Below are 17,423 nucleotides of genomic sequence, written 5' to 3'. Positions count from 1 at the left end.
GTAACTCATAGCAAGAAGTTATATATAGATAATAAAAGTCATTTATAGATAATAAAGGAAGTTATTTGTAGGTAATAAAAATTTGTCAAATATTACTGCATATGGAGATAAATTTTGGTTATTTAAAAAATTATTAACTCATTATGATTTTTATATTTTAAAGACAAAGAATCAATTTTTATGACAAAGTAAGTTTTATTGACGATGTAAAATAATTTATTTAATTACAATTACTAATATCATAATTTTATAAACTCAAATTTTTCATAAAAACTTAAACATTAAACTTTGAAATAGAAAACTATATCATACAATTTCCTACTTTTAATAATTTAAATTTTTATATCTCTTACAAAGGATTGAGTATTCTAGGAATCTTGAAAAGAATTATTGAATTGAAAGTATTGCGAATCGATTTATCTCATATATTTCAATCTTTTTTAACGCGATATGCGCGAAGGAAATGTTTCTGCTCTTTGTAGGCTTTTAAAAGCGGTACAAGTATCGGTGCATGAAAACGCACTAGAACTGCAGAGACAGAATCGGTGTCGGCGGTTGCGGCCGTGTCGGCAATCTGGACGTGCGCAAAACAGCGCTTGCAGCTGACGTTTTACACTTTGCGGTGGCTGATGGTAGCCAGATAGGTTCCTCGAATTGTCCTCCTTCCCGTGCACAATCACATCCTTGTCGCTTCAACCTTGCAAAGTTCGCACAACTCGCCCTGAGAACTGACCTTCTGAGAATTTTCATAAAAATTCAGACCTATCGAGAAAACACAGCCGCCTTTCCCATCTTCCGATCTCCACTCAAAAGTATTCTACAATTGGAAACCGATATGTTCGCGTTTGATGCTTTACGTACTTTTTTTTTCCAAGTGAAAGACATTTTAATGTTGAATGGAAAGACGATTAAAAATCTCTCTTTATTAGAATAATTATTTTTATGTATAACTGAGTCTTAATTATTAGAATAAAAATATTTCTCTTGAAGACAATTAAATACTACTCACTGTGTAGACTTTATAGTTTATGTATTATTCATAATTATTGATTTTTCGAGAAACGAAGTTATTAAAAAAGACTGCACATAATATATTTTTTCGTACATTATGCTTTGCTAATTTTGCGTTTTCTCACATCGATTTATGCACTGTATTTTCGGAAATGTATATCGCGTAGATAGATGCATATTAAAATGAGACTAAATCACAGTAAAAATCAATAGAACGTGCGGTTTTTATTTATTATAGATATTATATAATGTCGATTACAAGGTAATTTTGAAAACAATGTCCAAGGCAGAAATGGAGGTTCCATGGTGTACGAGGAACACGAGCCGATTGGCGATTGGACGGGCAACCGCGTGGAAATTAATTAGCGAGCCAATTTAACTTTAACGACCGTTCGATTCCATAGAGTTTCCGGCGAGGTGTGTACATTGATAATAATTTCCCCGAATGCGCACCACTACTTTAACCATTGGAAAAGTTTTCCAAGTTAATTTTCTGATCGCGTCTGTTGATTTCGCCGTGAAACAAGCTCATACAGAAGATATTTTTCATAATTCTCTCCATAACATTCGTTTCGTATAATTCTATTAAGAATATTTTACAAGCATAGATACTTTGGAAGTAACAAATAGCCATCAGTATAATTATAAACATGTATTCGCAATAAAGAAATAATACTCCTCGTATCTTTAATATATTATAATTATAACTACTAAAGGAAAATATTACCGTATAAATAGTTATCGCACATTCGTATGTATGCATAGGTGCACGTATCAAACGTAACTCCTTCAAAGCACTACGATCTTTTGCAACAAGATTTTATTTTCGTAAGAGGATCCGAAACTTTCGATTACAGCTCGGACGTATCTATGTGTCGTGACCCTTCGTTCATCGATCGCCTTGAAATTTTTATGAAGTAACAAATCCTCTACTGCATGCGCAATTCAAAAGTTTTAAAATCGTACCGTCGCGAATAATTTTGAAATAATTGATATTTCAAAATATATATCTAATTATAGAAGCGCCTCGTAAAATTTATTAATGATAAAAATATTAATTTACGCTTTGGTTACTCACGACAATTAACATTTGTATTTTTATTACATATAAATTCTTTCATTAGACTTATTATAAACGAATGATGATTAGTAATTTCTACAATATTGTTTATAATAAATCTAGTAAAGTTTAAATATATGCGCTATATCTAAATATATATGATATATGTATATGCTATACTATTTTTACGTAATTACGTAACATATATATGTATTATCTTTATAAACGGATTCAAGCTCGCGATAGAAAGAATTTCATAATAACTTGTCATAATTCTATACAGATATTATTGTTAGAATGCCCTAAGAATGGAATTGGATATGGAGATAATCCGTGAAACGCATAATTTCTGTATAGAAAGTACCCGTGGAAGTCTCAAGAGTATTGCCGTAATTCTGATGGTTTATGAAGATTTATTAGATCTCTACCAATAACGTATATGTTGTAAATTGTAATATGCATTTAGTAAAATGCTATCTATAAATAATTTAAGCTTATAAATCCAATATTGAAGGTAATTTTTATTGATATATATATTTAAATGTCAATATCTATAGATCTCTTTGGGGTGTCATTAGTTAAGAAAATAAATTATAGGTAACTTATTATAAATAATATTTGTAAGCCTACAAGCTGGCTTAATACGGTATTAATAAATCGATCAAATATTTAATGTTGTATCACGCATCACTCGTAAGCTCAACTTTGTTCGGGAATGAGCCATCGTCCATCGGAATTTCATCGGACATGCAACGAGACGGACCGATGAAAAAAAAAGGACGTCGCACGTCGGCGTAACTGCGCGTCCTGATACGTTCGCGTCAACTCGCCAAGTTAAATTTTCAACAATGTTCAGAAGCGCCCGAGCACCGAACATCACATAAGAGATCGTCCGCTCAGACACGCGTCTCTATTTGCATAACAGAGGCATGTTGCATAATGGAAATTGCCCCGCGTTGTATAACATTGCGTGCTTGCATCGTGTGCACACGCTGGCCGCCGAGAAAGAGAAAGGAATTTCTCTCATTCGCGTGCTGGCGAATAATTAGCAGGCCTGCCCGTGACATGAAGTTTGAAGCTGTTGCTGACTGGATATGCACAGCTGCCTTACATTTTCCGCATTCTTTAGGCAGATTGGGGTCACTAAATAAGAAATTACCTTGCACGAATGTCTTGCAGTCTACGAGTTTTTCGATTACATGAAAGTAAATCTTTCTTACAATACAACGCGAATATTTCATTAATCTCTGCCTGTTTTGTTGCGATAAAGTGTTGTAACTATGAGAAGACCTTAATTACTACTCTCGTAATGCAGTACATGCATGTGTATAAACGTATATAAAAAACTCAAACGTTGTTACTTAAATACTTTTAAATATTATTATCATTACATTATTGATTTTAATTGTTTTTCGATATTAATTTTTGATTTAGAATTGTTTTGGCAGCAACTTTTTCGATTTTTTTAATTAACAAAATTCTTTTTTCATCTGCAATATCTGAAACATTTTATATATTCATAGATATTTACATTATTATCAGACTTTTGCAACAAACAAGTTATTTTGATATCCGTTAAATACAAATTAGAAAAGATTTAAATTTTATGAAAAGCATTAAAATATTTTTAAATTTGACGTCTTTGTAGTTTTATGTATATATTAGGTGTTGGAATTAATTCGTAGCGTTTTTAATGAAAGAATGTTATTTATTTCACATGAGCATTAAAAAATACATTAATGAAAGTACTTCCCATCACTTGTAAAACGCTACGAATTAATTCCAACACCTAATATATATAAGTGTAGCCTTTCCTATTGCTTCTTATCAACATAATGGTTTCTTACTTTCTCATTTATTTCTGTTTTTACTAGTAACCTCGGGTAATTACACGTTTATGTCGCTTCACGAAGCAGAATGTAGAAGATTGATTACAGGTGCAATGCGCCTGTTAATGGAAACATATAACACTTCAATCGTTACCTTGTTTTGAAATCATTGATATATGAACATTCTAATTCTAAGTGTCAATTACATGCACAAGGAAACAGACATGATCGACAATGATACAGCATTTCGATAAGACGATTAAGGTTGCATGCGTTAGTAATTACGATTAACGATCGCTATATGGTGTTTGACACGCTAGAAATATTTAAATCAATAACGTTTAAATGCAATGTAATTTTAGAAGTATTTTGTAGTCAGTTATTCTTTTATCTATCTGAATGCAAACGCGCAGCATTTTAATAGATATCCTAATGGAAATTATGACATAAAATATCACGCTGCCATTTATATTTCCTTCCGTCCGGACACGGTTATCGGGAAATAATTGCATATCACGTAATCACTCTACGGTGTAGACTGCAAAACATTAAATTCGCGATTTATTTCACGTCCAATTTTGCTTCCATTTATTACGGCATTGCAAAATCATATATCACGCAAATATTGCTTTAAAGCAAACTATATTTTGTGCAATATACGCTCATCGCTTAAATAATAATGCACGGTAGTAATGCATCCTGTATTCAAATTGATATTATTCTAAAGAACTCAGTGATTAATAAATAGGTATACATGTTCTGTAGATTTGAATGTATCAGTATTTGCATATAATCAAGGTACTATTTATAAATATTATGTATAAAAGGTATATTTTACAGATATTACAGATAAAACTAGAAAGAAATATTATTAAGCAATAGAACGAAGAAAGCTTCTATTAGAAAATAATTGTAAATAGATTAAAAGTAAGGAACAATTTGTAGTAATTTTGCATCTTATCATATTTGATTTATTGTTTAGCATTTTATACATTGAATTGGCGTCGTTCCTATGCTGTATGCTTTGATAACCCTCCAGCGTTACTCTATCTTGGCAATTCGTCGACCGCGTGTCACTGATTCTCTAGAGGGTTGTCCCAAGAGAAATCGAAGGCAATACTAAGAATCAGACATTAATCTCTCTCTCTCTCTCTCTCTCTCTCTCTCTCTCTCTCTCTCTCTCTCTCTCTCTCTCTCTCTCTTCTCTTCTCTTCTCTTCTCTTCTCTCTTTCTTTCTTCAAATCTTAATTTTTACTTTCCTGGCAGTTACTGGATAATGATATTAAATGACGATTGTTATATGTCTCTTAAATTCTGGATTTACTACTGATTAGAAAGAATACCAAGTAAAGTATTCACTTTATCTCATTTTCCAGACAACTTATATTTCTTCGTCAAATAATACATGTATTATTTATATAATTACACATTAGAAGTATATTATGCACTTCCAGTAACTTGTATATTAGCATTGTTGAAAGATATTAAATTTCAATTGTCGCAAATTTTTACTATTAAATATTTAATATTAAGAGAGTTCCTTTTTATGATTCTCTCTTCTTGAAATTCTTATTTGATTCTCCTAATTGAAACATCAACTGTGATATTTCATTCACACATACGTTGATAATATATATCTACATTCTTAGATTATTTTTGGATCAAAAACATTAATATAAATACAACTTAATGATTTATTATCAAATAATTACTGCTATAAAATTCTATAATACACTATAATAATGATATTATAATCTAATTGTTATTTACTCTAATGATCAATCAGTAATTCTCCATGTTCTATAATTCTGTAGGAAAATAAGAGAAATGTTAAAAATAGGTAATTAGTAATATGGGAATTAATTGTCAACAGAACTTGTAACATTTTAGTATTATTAAAAATTTATCGCCTCGTGACATTTAAGAGTGAACTGATTCTAGATTTTTATTCATTTTGGCGAATAACAGAATTAATGTAAACCAACATATGGTTCGTGCATCTTAAATCCACTGCTTCGTACCGTCTGGTACCTGTGTATAATATATATACAATATTGATCCAGGCTATTCACGATTTACTTGTTCTTTTCATCCGCATTGTTCTTGTTTCTATCTTTAAAAATGTAAAATGGCCAATAGTCATGCCCACCCAATCTTTTATTCGATAAATCATCGATTTACCTTTATTTCTACCATCTTTCCGTGTCATTTTATAGCGACTTCCATTATTGGCGCTCGGTTCCGCTAACAATACCAATTAGCACTTCCATAAATTCGAGGCTTTTTCCGTTTCCCTGCGGATAATACTTCTGTGTCACGCCACCATGTGCACTCCACAAATTCTCATTTAACCATGTACGTGGTTTTATCGTTATTTAAGTCTTTGTTTTGTATACTAGAAAATTTACTAAAGCACCCGAATTTCTAATAATTCCATTTTTGTGATTGTTAATAAGCATTAACGTTTAATTTACTTTTTGCATAGTTTATAACATATACATGAATTTTTTTTAGTACATTTAAATTTACTCTAAAATATTTTATCGTCAGTTCACATATCTTCAAATAATTCTTATCACATCACTAAGATGAAAATACGAAATCTTTTCAGTTACATTAAATACATATTAATTACGAAACTAATATATCTTAAATATAATGATATCCCGTTCCTCTTTATAATATACCAATTTTATAGTATACGCAGCAATGTAAAGTTTAATCACGTTGTCTAAGGAAGAACAACCTGAGAGAAAAACTGCATACACTTGAATATCTCCTACAATATTGCGAAACTAGAACAACACAATAAAAAGCATTAAAAAATACTGAAATGGTGGCATGACTTTATGAAGAAAGTTTCGCAAAATGGCATGTCGAGTTAAGTCAGATTTATGGTATAACCATAATGGATGGTATATACGAAGAGCTTGCATTCGGATATCGTGGTTCTCTTATGCATTTCACTGAATGTACTCGGGTTTTTCTTTCGCACATCACAAGTTTAACACTTCAGTTTTCGCTGATGTTACGTAAAATTTAAAATATGTAGCGTAATTTGACGTTCGAGGTACTTCCTTTCGAAATTAAACGATCCTAACACTTTTACAATAAGAAGATTCAGACACGAATTTTTTTGATAACTAATTCCTTAGTAAATGTATAGCTACGAAATTGCCTTTGAAGAAAAACACGATGAACACTTACCTTCGGATGAATGCACCAATGTAACGAAGATCCACACGGTCCATGGGACGAAAACAGCAGTGATTATTGTCATATTTATTAATCTCATGAATTTTTCTTTAATTATCGTTCAATTTTCGTCACGTACACGCACTGGTACAAAACCTACGCGAGCCGGAGTCTAGATGCAGACTGACTTGTCCTATGGAGTCCAGCAGGAGCAACACGACACGCATGCGTCCTGGCTTCCACGTGCCTGTCTCTTTCGTATCTTTACTAGTCACAGCGACAATTGTGATTTCCCGGACATCCTCATTCTCTCTCTCATTGTATAGAAGAGCTGAAAGTATCTTTGAAACGTGTCATGTGAATGTGTTATGTTATCTCGTTTATCGTCTCGTATATTATTCTCTCGCGATGTCAAGTTTAGAGATTATTCGTGGTCTTATACACAATACACTTTACATATGTGATTCATTTATCCATCACTGCTTTCAAGTCTTTTACAATGCAAGAGGATTTGCGTTATACGTGTTCATATTATGAAATGCAGACTTCTACATGCAAACCGATGATAAAAATTGAATATAGCAGAAGAAACATTTTCTGGCAAAGAAGTATCTTCAATTGACAAAGCTTGCACGCATGAATCTTCCACATAGTTGCCTCTTTCGTATTTTTACTAGTCACAGAGAGACAATTGTAATTTGCCGGATATCTTCGTTCTGTCTCATTGAGCAGGAAATCCAAAGGTACTTTCAAACGGATCACATGAAACATTATTTCTTATAGTCTCTCTTATGTTCTTTTTGTTCAAGATCGGTTTATGCTTTGTAAGAAGTCAGAAAAGTAACTCAATTGAATTAAAAGCGGTAATAACAAACAAGAATATGAATGTAAAAAGAACTTTGTACGTATTATAAATACATATATTTTTTAGTGTTATTATATTTATCATAATCTATTAAGTTTGAAAGAATAAAAAATATTACTTATAATATTATGTATGGAGAACTAAAACTTTTTTTATTTCAAATATGAGAGAGAAAAAAGATGTTGCAATCTTATGCATAATAATAGACTGATATTTATTGAATACGATAAAAAGAAATTATTTGTTCGTTTTAGAATACATTTATCTTTTTATAAATTTAAGTTATATACACATATACTTTGCTATTGCAATATAATTCTACACAGTAAATGGAATATTAAGAACTATAAAATAAAAATATATATTTGATGATAGACACATCACTGAATAAAATCATACTTCTTTCTGACACATCAAAGAACTTCTTAGAAAGCCTAAGGGGCCAAGAAAACTTTAAATACGTTTTCTTTAAATTTTTGCTTTTGCTTTTATGTCTTTTTTTCAAATATTACTGTATTTATATTTCAAAAATAAATATCTACGCTACATAAAAATATCTTATTTAATTAAAACTAAAATACAATATATTGTTTAATAATTTTTATATTATTATTTAGTTGTACATTTGTATTGTGTCATTTTACTGCTTTTTTTATTTGATATCTACCCATTATTAACAAATAGAGCATAAATAAAAATTTTTCAAGATCAATTATTTATTTGAACTTTATAGAATCAAATAAACTATCAAGTTGAATAATGGAATTTTCGGTTTTATCATGTACGAGCATATAATATCGTGTATATTAGCTGTGTTACAAAGAACAAAATAAAAAATCAAATTTCCACGGTCTTTTCAAAATTCCGCTGTTCTCACTCCGCGCTTAACGGAAAAGATTGTATTAGGCCACTCATTGTTTCCGAAATTAATGCTGGAAACCACAACTCTACCTTTATACAAACTGTGCTACGGCGCGTACACGCTTTGATAACGCTAGTTGCAGGGGAATAGGGAAACGGAATGGAAATAATTCTCCAGGCTGTTGAGGCAGCCTGGGATTAGTGTAAGCCGTTAGAGGTACGTCCTCGCCTCTCGAGCCTGCGTGTAGCAACGTTTCTTCTCTAAGAGTGTTGAAGATAAAGAAGGCAGAGGCGAGAGTAGGGCGATAGGGATGAAGAAAGAGAAGACGGCAAAGGAAAAGAGGAGAGATAAAAGGAAGGATGCGAGAACGACGCCGGAAGTGAGCAAACATATTCCACCGAACGAGCGTCGTTAGCGCGAGATTCAGCATTCGACTTTTCACGTTTGAATTTTCCTTCTTTGCGTTTGCGGGCATTAGCGCGCATTTTTCGTTCAGCGGATGTCCGACTGTGAGTTGCGCACGACGGTAGCCAACGAGGCAGAGTCGCGTTCGAAATGGGTAAGTCAAACGAGAAAACTTCGCGGATTAAGCGCAATCAAGTACCGATAATTCCCTTGTGAATCGAGTCTCTTTCGTTCTCTCTCTCTCTCTCTCTCTCTCTCTCTCTCTCTCTCTCTCTCTCTCTCTCTCTCTCTCTTCTCTCTCTCTATTCGGGTGTAAAATAGAAGGGGGACGGATGGGTTAGAGAGGACCTTCGCGTGTCCCAGCTCGAAGGAAAACCGAATTGTTCGAATTGGATACCGTCGTGTTCGCGGCAATGCTATCTCTTACCCCAACGTCGACCCCTGCAAAAGCCCCCGCGGGCGTTATCTACCGAATTAATCGGGAAGTTTCTCGCCTTTAACTATATAACATTAATTTTAATATCAATTCGACGACTTGTGGTTTATTCTCTTGATGGTATTCGTGGTTCTCGAGTGCTCGCCGATGCGAATTAAGGCAGCACGACGTCTTGCATAAGTTAGGGATTAGTTAAAAATTAGTTAAAAATTATTTAATCAATACCTAAAAATCTTTTATAATTTCGAAAGTAAAAAGAAAAATTAATTTATTAAAATGAAAAATTGTATTAATTTTTGTACTCGAATTATATATTAATGTAATTCTTTTTCCTTAGCATCTTTTAAGAAATATATAATCACTTTATTAATTTTTAATAAAAAAAAGAGCTTAAAATAAGTTTATGCTTCTTAAAGAATTTTTAATGAAAGTACGAGTTTCTAATTAAATTTTTAGGATGAAAGGTAATTTTATGCAGCATTGTCTGAGTTACTGAAGACTATTATATCAAACCTTTCACATAATTGGTATGATTATAACTTTCTTATTAGCTAAAATTACAATACATGAGTTCTAAAGAAAATGCAATAATATTTGTATTTTTTGCTTATAATTTTAAATAAGGAAACGGACCCCATATGGCCTGGTACCCAATATGCCTTACTCGCTATTTGTGGGTAATTACACGTTGAATTCAACAGATAGCACTAATAAATCGTGCAGGCTGTCTGTCGGACTCGATTGCATCAGTTTATTGCTTAGTTTGTTCATTCTGTTATTGTCAGTAAAACAAAATGTAGAACATCGTAATATAATATTTCGTAGCTAAGTAATTGTTTCTTAAAACTATCAAGAAATGATTATTAATTTCCGTATAGTTTATTTTATTTTAGATTGTATTTTTATACTGTATAGTTTACAACATATAGTAGTTATTTTTATCATAATGTTTTGTTTATAATTAATATAAAGAGGAAACTCTTTATAAGGTAGAAGTAATAGCCAACCTAAGCTGAGTGTACACATATTAATTTAAAAATTTTTTTTTGTTTCATGTCAACATGTTATAAACTTAAAAAGTAACATTGGCTCATATTGTTTTTTAATGAAAGAAGGAATATATATATATATATATATATATGTGTACGCAATATGATTTAAATGCTACTTTTTTTAAATCTTTATTCGTGTAAATAATTGAAAATGTCTTATATTTTTAATATTTATAAATGTTTCCTCTTTTAAATCTGACCATCAGTTTTCAAATTTAGACTCAGCAAAAAATTGAAAACAAAATCGCAAAGTTAGATAGGTTTATAAAGGCCGGTTATTTTATTTAAATGTTAATTATATAATTGAAAATTTATATAAAAAGAAGAGAAAGAAGACGCTACACTAAATAAATAATATCTAATGCAAGTAAACTCATCGAGTATCATATAGTAAGTTAGCTCAACGCGTCGCGCAACCACCATCAATCGTCATTATTTCTTAGATATGGCATTTATGGTTGAAAATCCTGAAAAATAACGTACACGTCATTCTATATAGGATACATATCATGTATCCTATATCTCGCTCTCAGTATAGTATCTCGATGTCAGTAAAATCGATCACAATGCAAAAGTCAGCCTTACTACATAAACACTCCTTAACTTAAAAACATAAATTATATGTTATATATCTGGATATCTCTACAGGATATCTCTGTATCAATTACAGTTTAACATTATGAATATACAGTTATCTTAAAGAATATTTGCATTAGCTCTAGTTAATTAAGTTATAGTATTGCGTATGAATGGAATTTCACTAACAAAAAGTCATGCGAATGCAATATATACGAACATGTGTATACACGTACATATATAGTGTATATATATATATATAGATGTATAGATTTTGTATAATTAATTCAACATTGATGTAGAATAATGTATCTTATTTAAAACAAGAGAATTTAAAAAATAGAGTTTTAATATAACAAAATTTACTTCTTTATTATAAAATTATTTAAAAATGAGAATATAGCTTTATACGGCATTGTAGAGAGGACACATACACATATATTCCATGTAATGTATGCAATAATATTACATAGTCGCATATCTTTATACGAATAGGAGAATTTTATTACGAAAGCGAAATATGCAGCAAAAATCATTGCGTTATTTTATTCTCTACATATGTATAGATCAAAAAAACAATTTATAATATGACATACATATGAACGTTTTTAATATTTATCATATAAATGCATTTGGATATTGTAAATGTAGAAATGCATAATATTCATATAATAACTCATTAATTTATTTTAGATTAGTTTTATATTCATATCATGATATATTATTTTTTGCAAAATCTTTTATTTTATGCCATTAAAGTATAATTTTACTCAGTCATGTGTAACATTCACATGAAATATATTATAATAAAGATACTACAGTCTAAATTCAGAAGTGTAAATGTCTTGTATTTTGCAATATTAAGCAATTAAACGAATATAGGAAGTGAGAGATTTGAATTTGCATGAACATGAATCGAAATTAACATTATCTCTTCTATTTTCGAAGCATCTCCTCTATTTTTAATTCTATAACTACAGGACAGATTTTGCCGTATGGTGAAACCTGTAAACTATACGATAATGAGACTAATAATTCGTGCACGGAAGCTTCTCACGTTCTATGTAATTCACTACTCCGAGTACAAATGGCCCGTAACACTCGTACCGTTAATGTTAATATACAACGTAGTCGCACATGGAGCATCAGATTTCTAATTCTAATAAATCCTAGGCGGGGCGTGCCTACTTAGATTGCGCCCGTGAAATACCGGCAAATGGACCCTGTAATTCTTAAACGAACAACCCGTACGTGAACGCGGGCAAAAGTTAGCCGCGAACTTTTAGTCGTTCGGCGTAACCGCGAGCGGATGTTCTAAAATAGAGCAGTACTTAAAATATATCTACAATTGAGTATCATGAAAAAACGATTTAAAAACAATATATAATAAGAGCTGAATTATTACCTATTGTAATTCACATTTAAATGAGATAATTTAAACTAAAATATATTATGTAACAAGATTAGAAATCTATCGAGTGTTTCAAATATTCTGTTTTTTATAGTATTTTATAGTAAATAAATGCCAATATTTTATACAGGAAATAAATTTTAAAAGAACATTTTAAAAGAAATTTTATTTTTAATTATTTAATATTTTATACTATTACGTTTTAATATTTTATTTTAATATCGAACATCCGGCGGTTTAGAAGTAAGTTTAATTTTTTCTTTTTGCTTCACAAAAATATAATGTAGATCTTCCGAAATCTCGTTAGAAAGATTTCTCCGTCTGCATTAGGCTTTACATCAATCTTGCAAGCATGTCATTGTTTTCATACTAAACAATGCACCATGCTTGTGAGCGATATATCGAGAAGTTGTGTATGGCAGTAGTCGTGTAGACGCAGATTCGAGACAGCAATAAAACTGTATCAAGGTGGAAGACATGACGCTTGGTACGATTCTGTTGCACGAACTGGCGGCTGACGGCTCCGAAAGGACGACGTTATCTCACGAATTCCTGTGCCCCGTAATCTGGCATTTATGCATGTGTACGCTGCATACAGTTCGCCAGGTCTTCAACCGCCAAGTACGAATTCTCGAATTTCTGTTGCTTACAGTGCGAACATTGAAGTCTTCCTACGTCAAGTCGGCTTGCGTTCAGCTAATATTTTTAATTCTTTTGGAATTTAATTATTAAATATTTAAGTTTGATAAAAAGAATTTATATTAAAATGAGATAGAGAATAAGAATTTTACAGATATTATTTTACAGGATATTATAAAAATTTACACACGTATATATTTTAATAATTGAATAAATTGAAAAGGTATAGAGAGAAAACTGTATGTGTAAATTCTTTTTATAAAGAACTTTTTTAGAACTTTTTTATCAACGATATTAATAAATTTAATAAATAAAAATTAATTGATACGTAAACGACATAAATAAGTGAAGAAGAGAATCACATTTAGTCAAAGTGGATCTTGATGTCTAATAATATTTTTGCATAAATTTTGCATGAACTGAAAAATTTATACAAAAGTTATTAGACACCAAGGTCCATTTTGACCGAATAGCTCTCTTCTTCACTTATTTAATAAATTTAATTCGGTAATTTACGAGCTACGCGAACTCCGCATCAACATTACTTATTGCTCTTAACTTACGCTATTAACTGCGAGTTTTATTGCTCTATAGAGTATATTATATTACTTTTTCATTACTTTCAAGTATAGCGGATAGTGAATTTAAGATAATACGTTTCACATAATATTTTAAGAGCGTCAGATTAAAGGACCAAAAGTTCCTCCAGTTTGAAATCGAAACGTCTGAGACATTTCATGGCAATTCCGCGCGCTGTCGTATTTCCATGAAGCGTGTCACTTAACGGTGAGAGCGCCTTAAAGTTTTAAGACGGTAACAAGTCGACGGAGGAAATTAAAGCACTTTTCAGAGAGTCTACCACACGGTCTGCGTAGAAGTAGTTAACGAAACAAGTGGTTAATGAATTATTGAAAGAGCTGTCTGCGTGAGAGCTTCGTTCTTTTCACTAAAAATTCCCCCTCTTTCTCTTTCTCTCTCTCACATTTTTTTTCTCTCCCTCTCTCGCTATAAGATCGTATAATTTTATAATATAACCCACCTAATGTGAAGAATCTTATTTTATATTTACCATAAAATATCTTTTCTTCACGAAGTATTTTATATGTGTTTATAAATATCTTCCGAATTTATATATTATGTAAATAGAAAATATACTGTAACATCGATTTATCTTCAGATATTTTAAAACATGACACATGACAGTTAAGTTCTTCTTCTGTTAAATTTGAATTATATATTTGGTTATATCAGACCAAAGAATACTGTAATATTTATTAGTTGACATAAACAAGTATTGACTCAGTGATATGTATAAAAGCAGTGTATAATTGTCCACAGTTATAAAATTATTTAAAACATATTGCTATTATAAACATATTATTTTGACAGCTACAACTATTGTATATAATTGTCTCCAATGACACAAGGGATTATTAACATAATAGTAGCTAGTATGTTGTTATGCTATTATTCATATTTTAGTATTAGTTTTTTAGCATTTTTCTTACCGGCAAGAAAGATATTTAAATTATTATGTATGTAGCAAAATACATCCAAGCATTAATTGTTGTAAAAAATATAAATTACATCGCCTTCAATTTTGATGGTCTCCGTAACTGAAATCTCAGTCAAAAACGAAGCAGATTATAAAAATTTTTAATAAATAATTCAATATTTTTAAAACTTTCATAAACTACAAGCAATAATAATGATTAAGGCTCAATTAAATACGCAACATATCGTAAATTCGAGTATTATCAAATAGCGTGTATATACCTAAAAAAATGATGCAAAAATTTTGTTTTACTAGATGGCATTGGCACGTGAAATCTTTAATCTGAAAATTTCAATTGCATCTACACAAACAAACAACGCGTGTCCTTTCGCGCGTTAGCTATCAGTCAGCCGAATCAATACTTGGAAAATATAAATTTAATATAACACGAAGCTCTGTCAAAAAACACGATACTCTACTTCAAAAAAATGCAGCTACGTGGCACAACACAGTGTGAACGTGCGGAAGCGTGCTTTAGTTTCGTGCCTCCCACGCGAAATGCACGCCTTGCTCGCTGTTTAATTAAATCGGTTGCCATTGTAAACAACAGCATCCGGAAACCGCTGTTAAACATTCACACGCAAAATTCAGATGCACAAAAAATTACGATACTAGATATGTGCTCTTCTGTCTCTCATATACGCGTGCATCCTGTCTCTATCAATGATATATATCGACACACTTCGCGACCGCAACGAAAAAATATTCGTAAATAGAAAGCTCCAGATTCATTTGATCAGCCGGTGACAATCCCGCGCATGCATAAATATATAAATCGTTTCGTGGATACACGGACGCGTATCCACGATTTTATACGCAATCAATCACTGCTGCATGCACTTGAATGACTCGTGCTACTTGTCAAACACAGGATTCGAGCGAATTAAACTTTGAGTAGATGAAATATGTCTCATGCTCGGATGAGATACATTGTACATCGTGCCGTTCCCCCGAGTCATTCGTTACTTGTGCCATATCTCATTGCAATCACTATTATTTGTTTTGTTTAACACATTCAACAAACTTGTAAAGGAGTTAATCGTCATTGGCGTATCGACGCTACATTTCATTGCCTATCTCAATTCTATATCATTTCGTAATCCAATTTGGCGTTTAAGTGACATCGCGTATGGTAAGACAGGAATACTTGGGGCAATTTCTAGGGAAAGCCTGTCACATCTTGTAACACGGTCCAATGATAACATAAATATCAGTCTTTCGAAGAGGAAACAGCTCGTCGCGCAGCAACAACGTGCGGAGGCAAGTAACGCAAAAGGGTGGTCGTGCAAATCCCGGAAGCTGCTGGAACAAATGCGGCATATACACATTCTTTCCCTCATTCCCCTTTCGAAGCATTACCACCGATCTACACAAAGACCAGACAGCCAGTGGATCCTCGACAGTATTTCAGTGAAGTATCTAAGAAGTGAAATGAAATGTAGAGGGCCGGAGGCGTGACTCGAACTCGTATGAGTCGCACCAGATGTTACAATATTTACTGCGAGGAAAGCCCTCCTCCCATATCCATGCTCTGCACACGTCCCTGATAGTCTCACATCCTCGGATATTCGCGATATATAATGCTTAATAATATTAATGTCCCGGCACAATGACGAAAAAGAAAACACCTGTACAACAAGTCCATTTTCCGCTTGATTTTCTAGAGCAAACTAGAACTCAATAAACTTCCTGGAAACGTGAGTTCAGGATTCTGACCTCCTGATGTGTCTTAGAAAATTTTATTTCTTTCTAAGAAATTCAGCGTGATTACATTCAACGAGACAAATCTCTTGATATTTTATTACATAATGAACAAAATATTCCATAAGTTACGCATCTTATCCGTAATAAAAAGAAATATTAAAATTACTGAGACTCGAATGTTTTTTATAGTTTTTGAATATATAATTGAAAATCGGAAAGATTTGTTTCACTTCTAAAGATGCTGATAAATGTATTTGCTAAACTCCAAGCAGAAATAATCGAATATAATTAGAGGTTTAATTAAATATCTAAGCATTTAATGATAATAAAACTAAGATGCTAGAACAAAGTTTGTTTAGGAAAAGTTCCCAATTTCTCTAAAGAGTCTGCAGTCGAGAGAAAATGTACAACTTCTATTGCACTATTACAGAAGTGAGATCTGTGAGTGAACTTATTGCACATGGTTAAAGTAAAATACGAAAGTTTGGAAGTTTTGTGACTGAAAAATTTGTACACCTAGATGTAGCAGTTACAATCATCAAAATTTATCTTAAATTGCATGGCTTAAATGACATGGAATACGATTTTTTCTTATGATTGAACGCTGAAGACGAAGAAAATAAATACTGTCGATATTAGGTATCACTTGTTGTATAATCTACATCAACCGATCTATATGTAATGTAATAACGCCTTTTGATTTAATCTTTATTTGGATTTCTTTGGACGAGCTAAAACCTTAGTACTCAGTCATCAGTAAATATTGCGTCTTCAATTCCATGCAAAAGTTTATTGTATTATTTTTTAATTAGTAACGTGCTAT

General features: G+C 31.8%; 2 protein-coding genes across 9 annotated transcripts in view; one reads left to right on the top strand and one right to left on the bottom strand.

Moving 5' to 3' along the window:
* Nucleotides 1–12,784, bottom strand: part of LOC105151373 (Dpr-interacting protein kappa) — a 196,235-nt gene extending 183,451 nt beyond the window's left edge. For 2 of the 6 annotated variants that reach the window (XM_087410246.1, XM_087410249.1), the window contains exon 1: nt 7,108–12,779. In XM_087410246.1, coding sequence (XP_087266372.1) covers nt 7,108–7,195 — 88 coding nt within the window. In that variant the 5' untranslated portion in view covers nt 7,196–12,779. Of the gene's footprint in view, nt 1–7,107 lie in introns of all 6 variants that reach the window. The other 4 variants (XM_087410242.1, XM_087410245.1, XM_087410248.1 and 1 more) reach the window with 4 other exon arrangements.
* The window catches only part of LOC147908240 (uncharacterized), a 539,816-nt gene that overhangs the window by 72,065 nt on the left and 450,328 nt on the right, over nt 1–17,423 (top strand). The window lies entirely within an intron of this gene.

This window comes from Acromyrmex echinatior, chromosome 10 (genome assembly GCF_024713525.1).
Source record: "Acromyrmex echinatior isolate Ae372 chromosome 10, ASM2471352v2, whole genome shotgun sequence".
NCBI classification, from domain to species: Eukaryota; Metazoa; Arthropoda; class Insecta; order Hymenoptera; family Formicidae; genus Acromyrmex; species Acromyrmex echinatior.
This window is presented reverse-complemented; position numbering and strand designations above follow the sequence as displayed.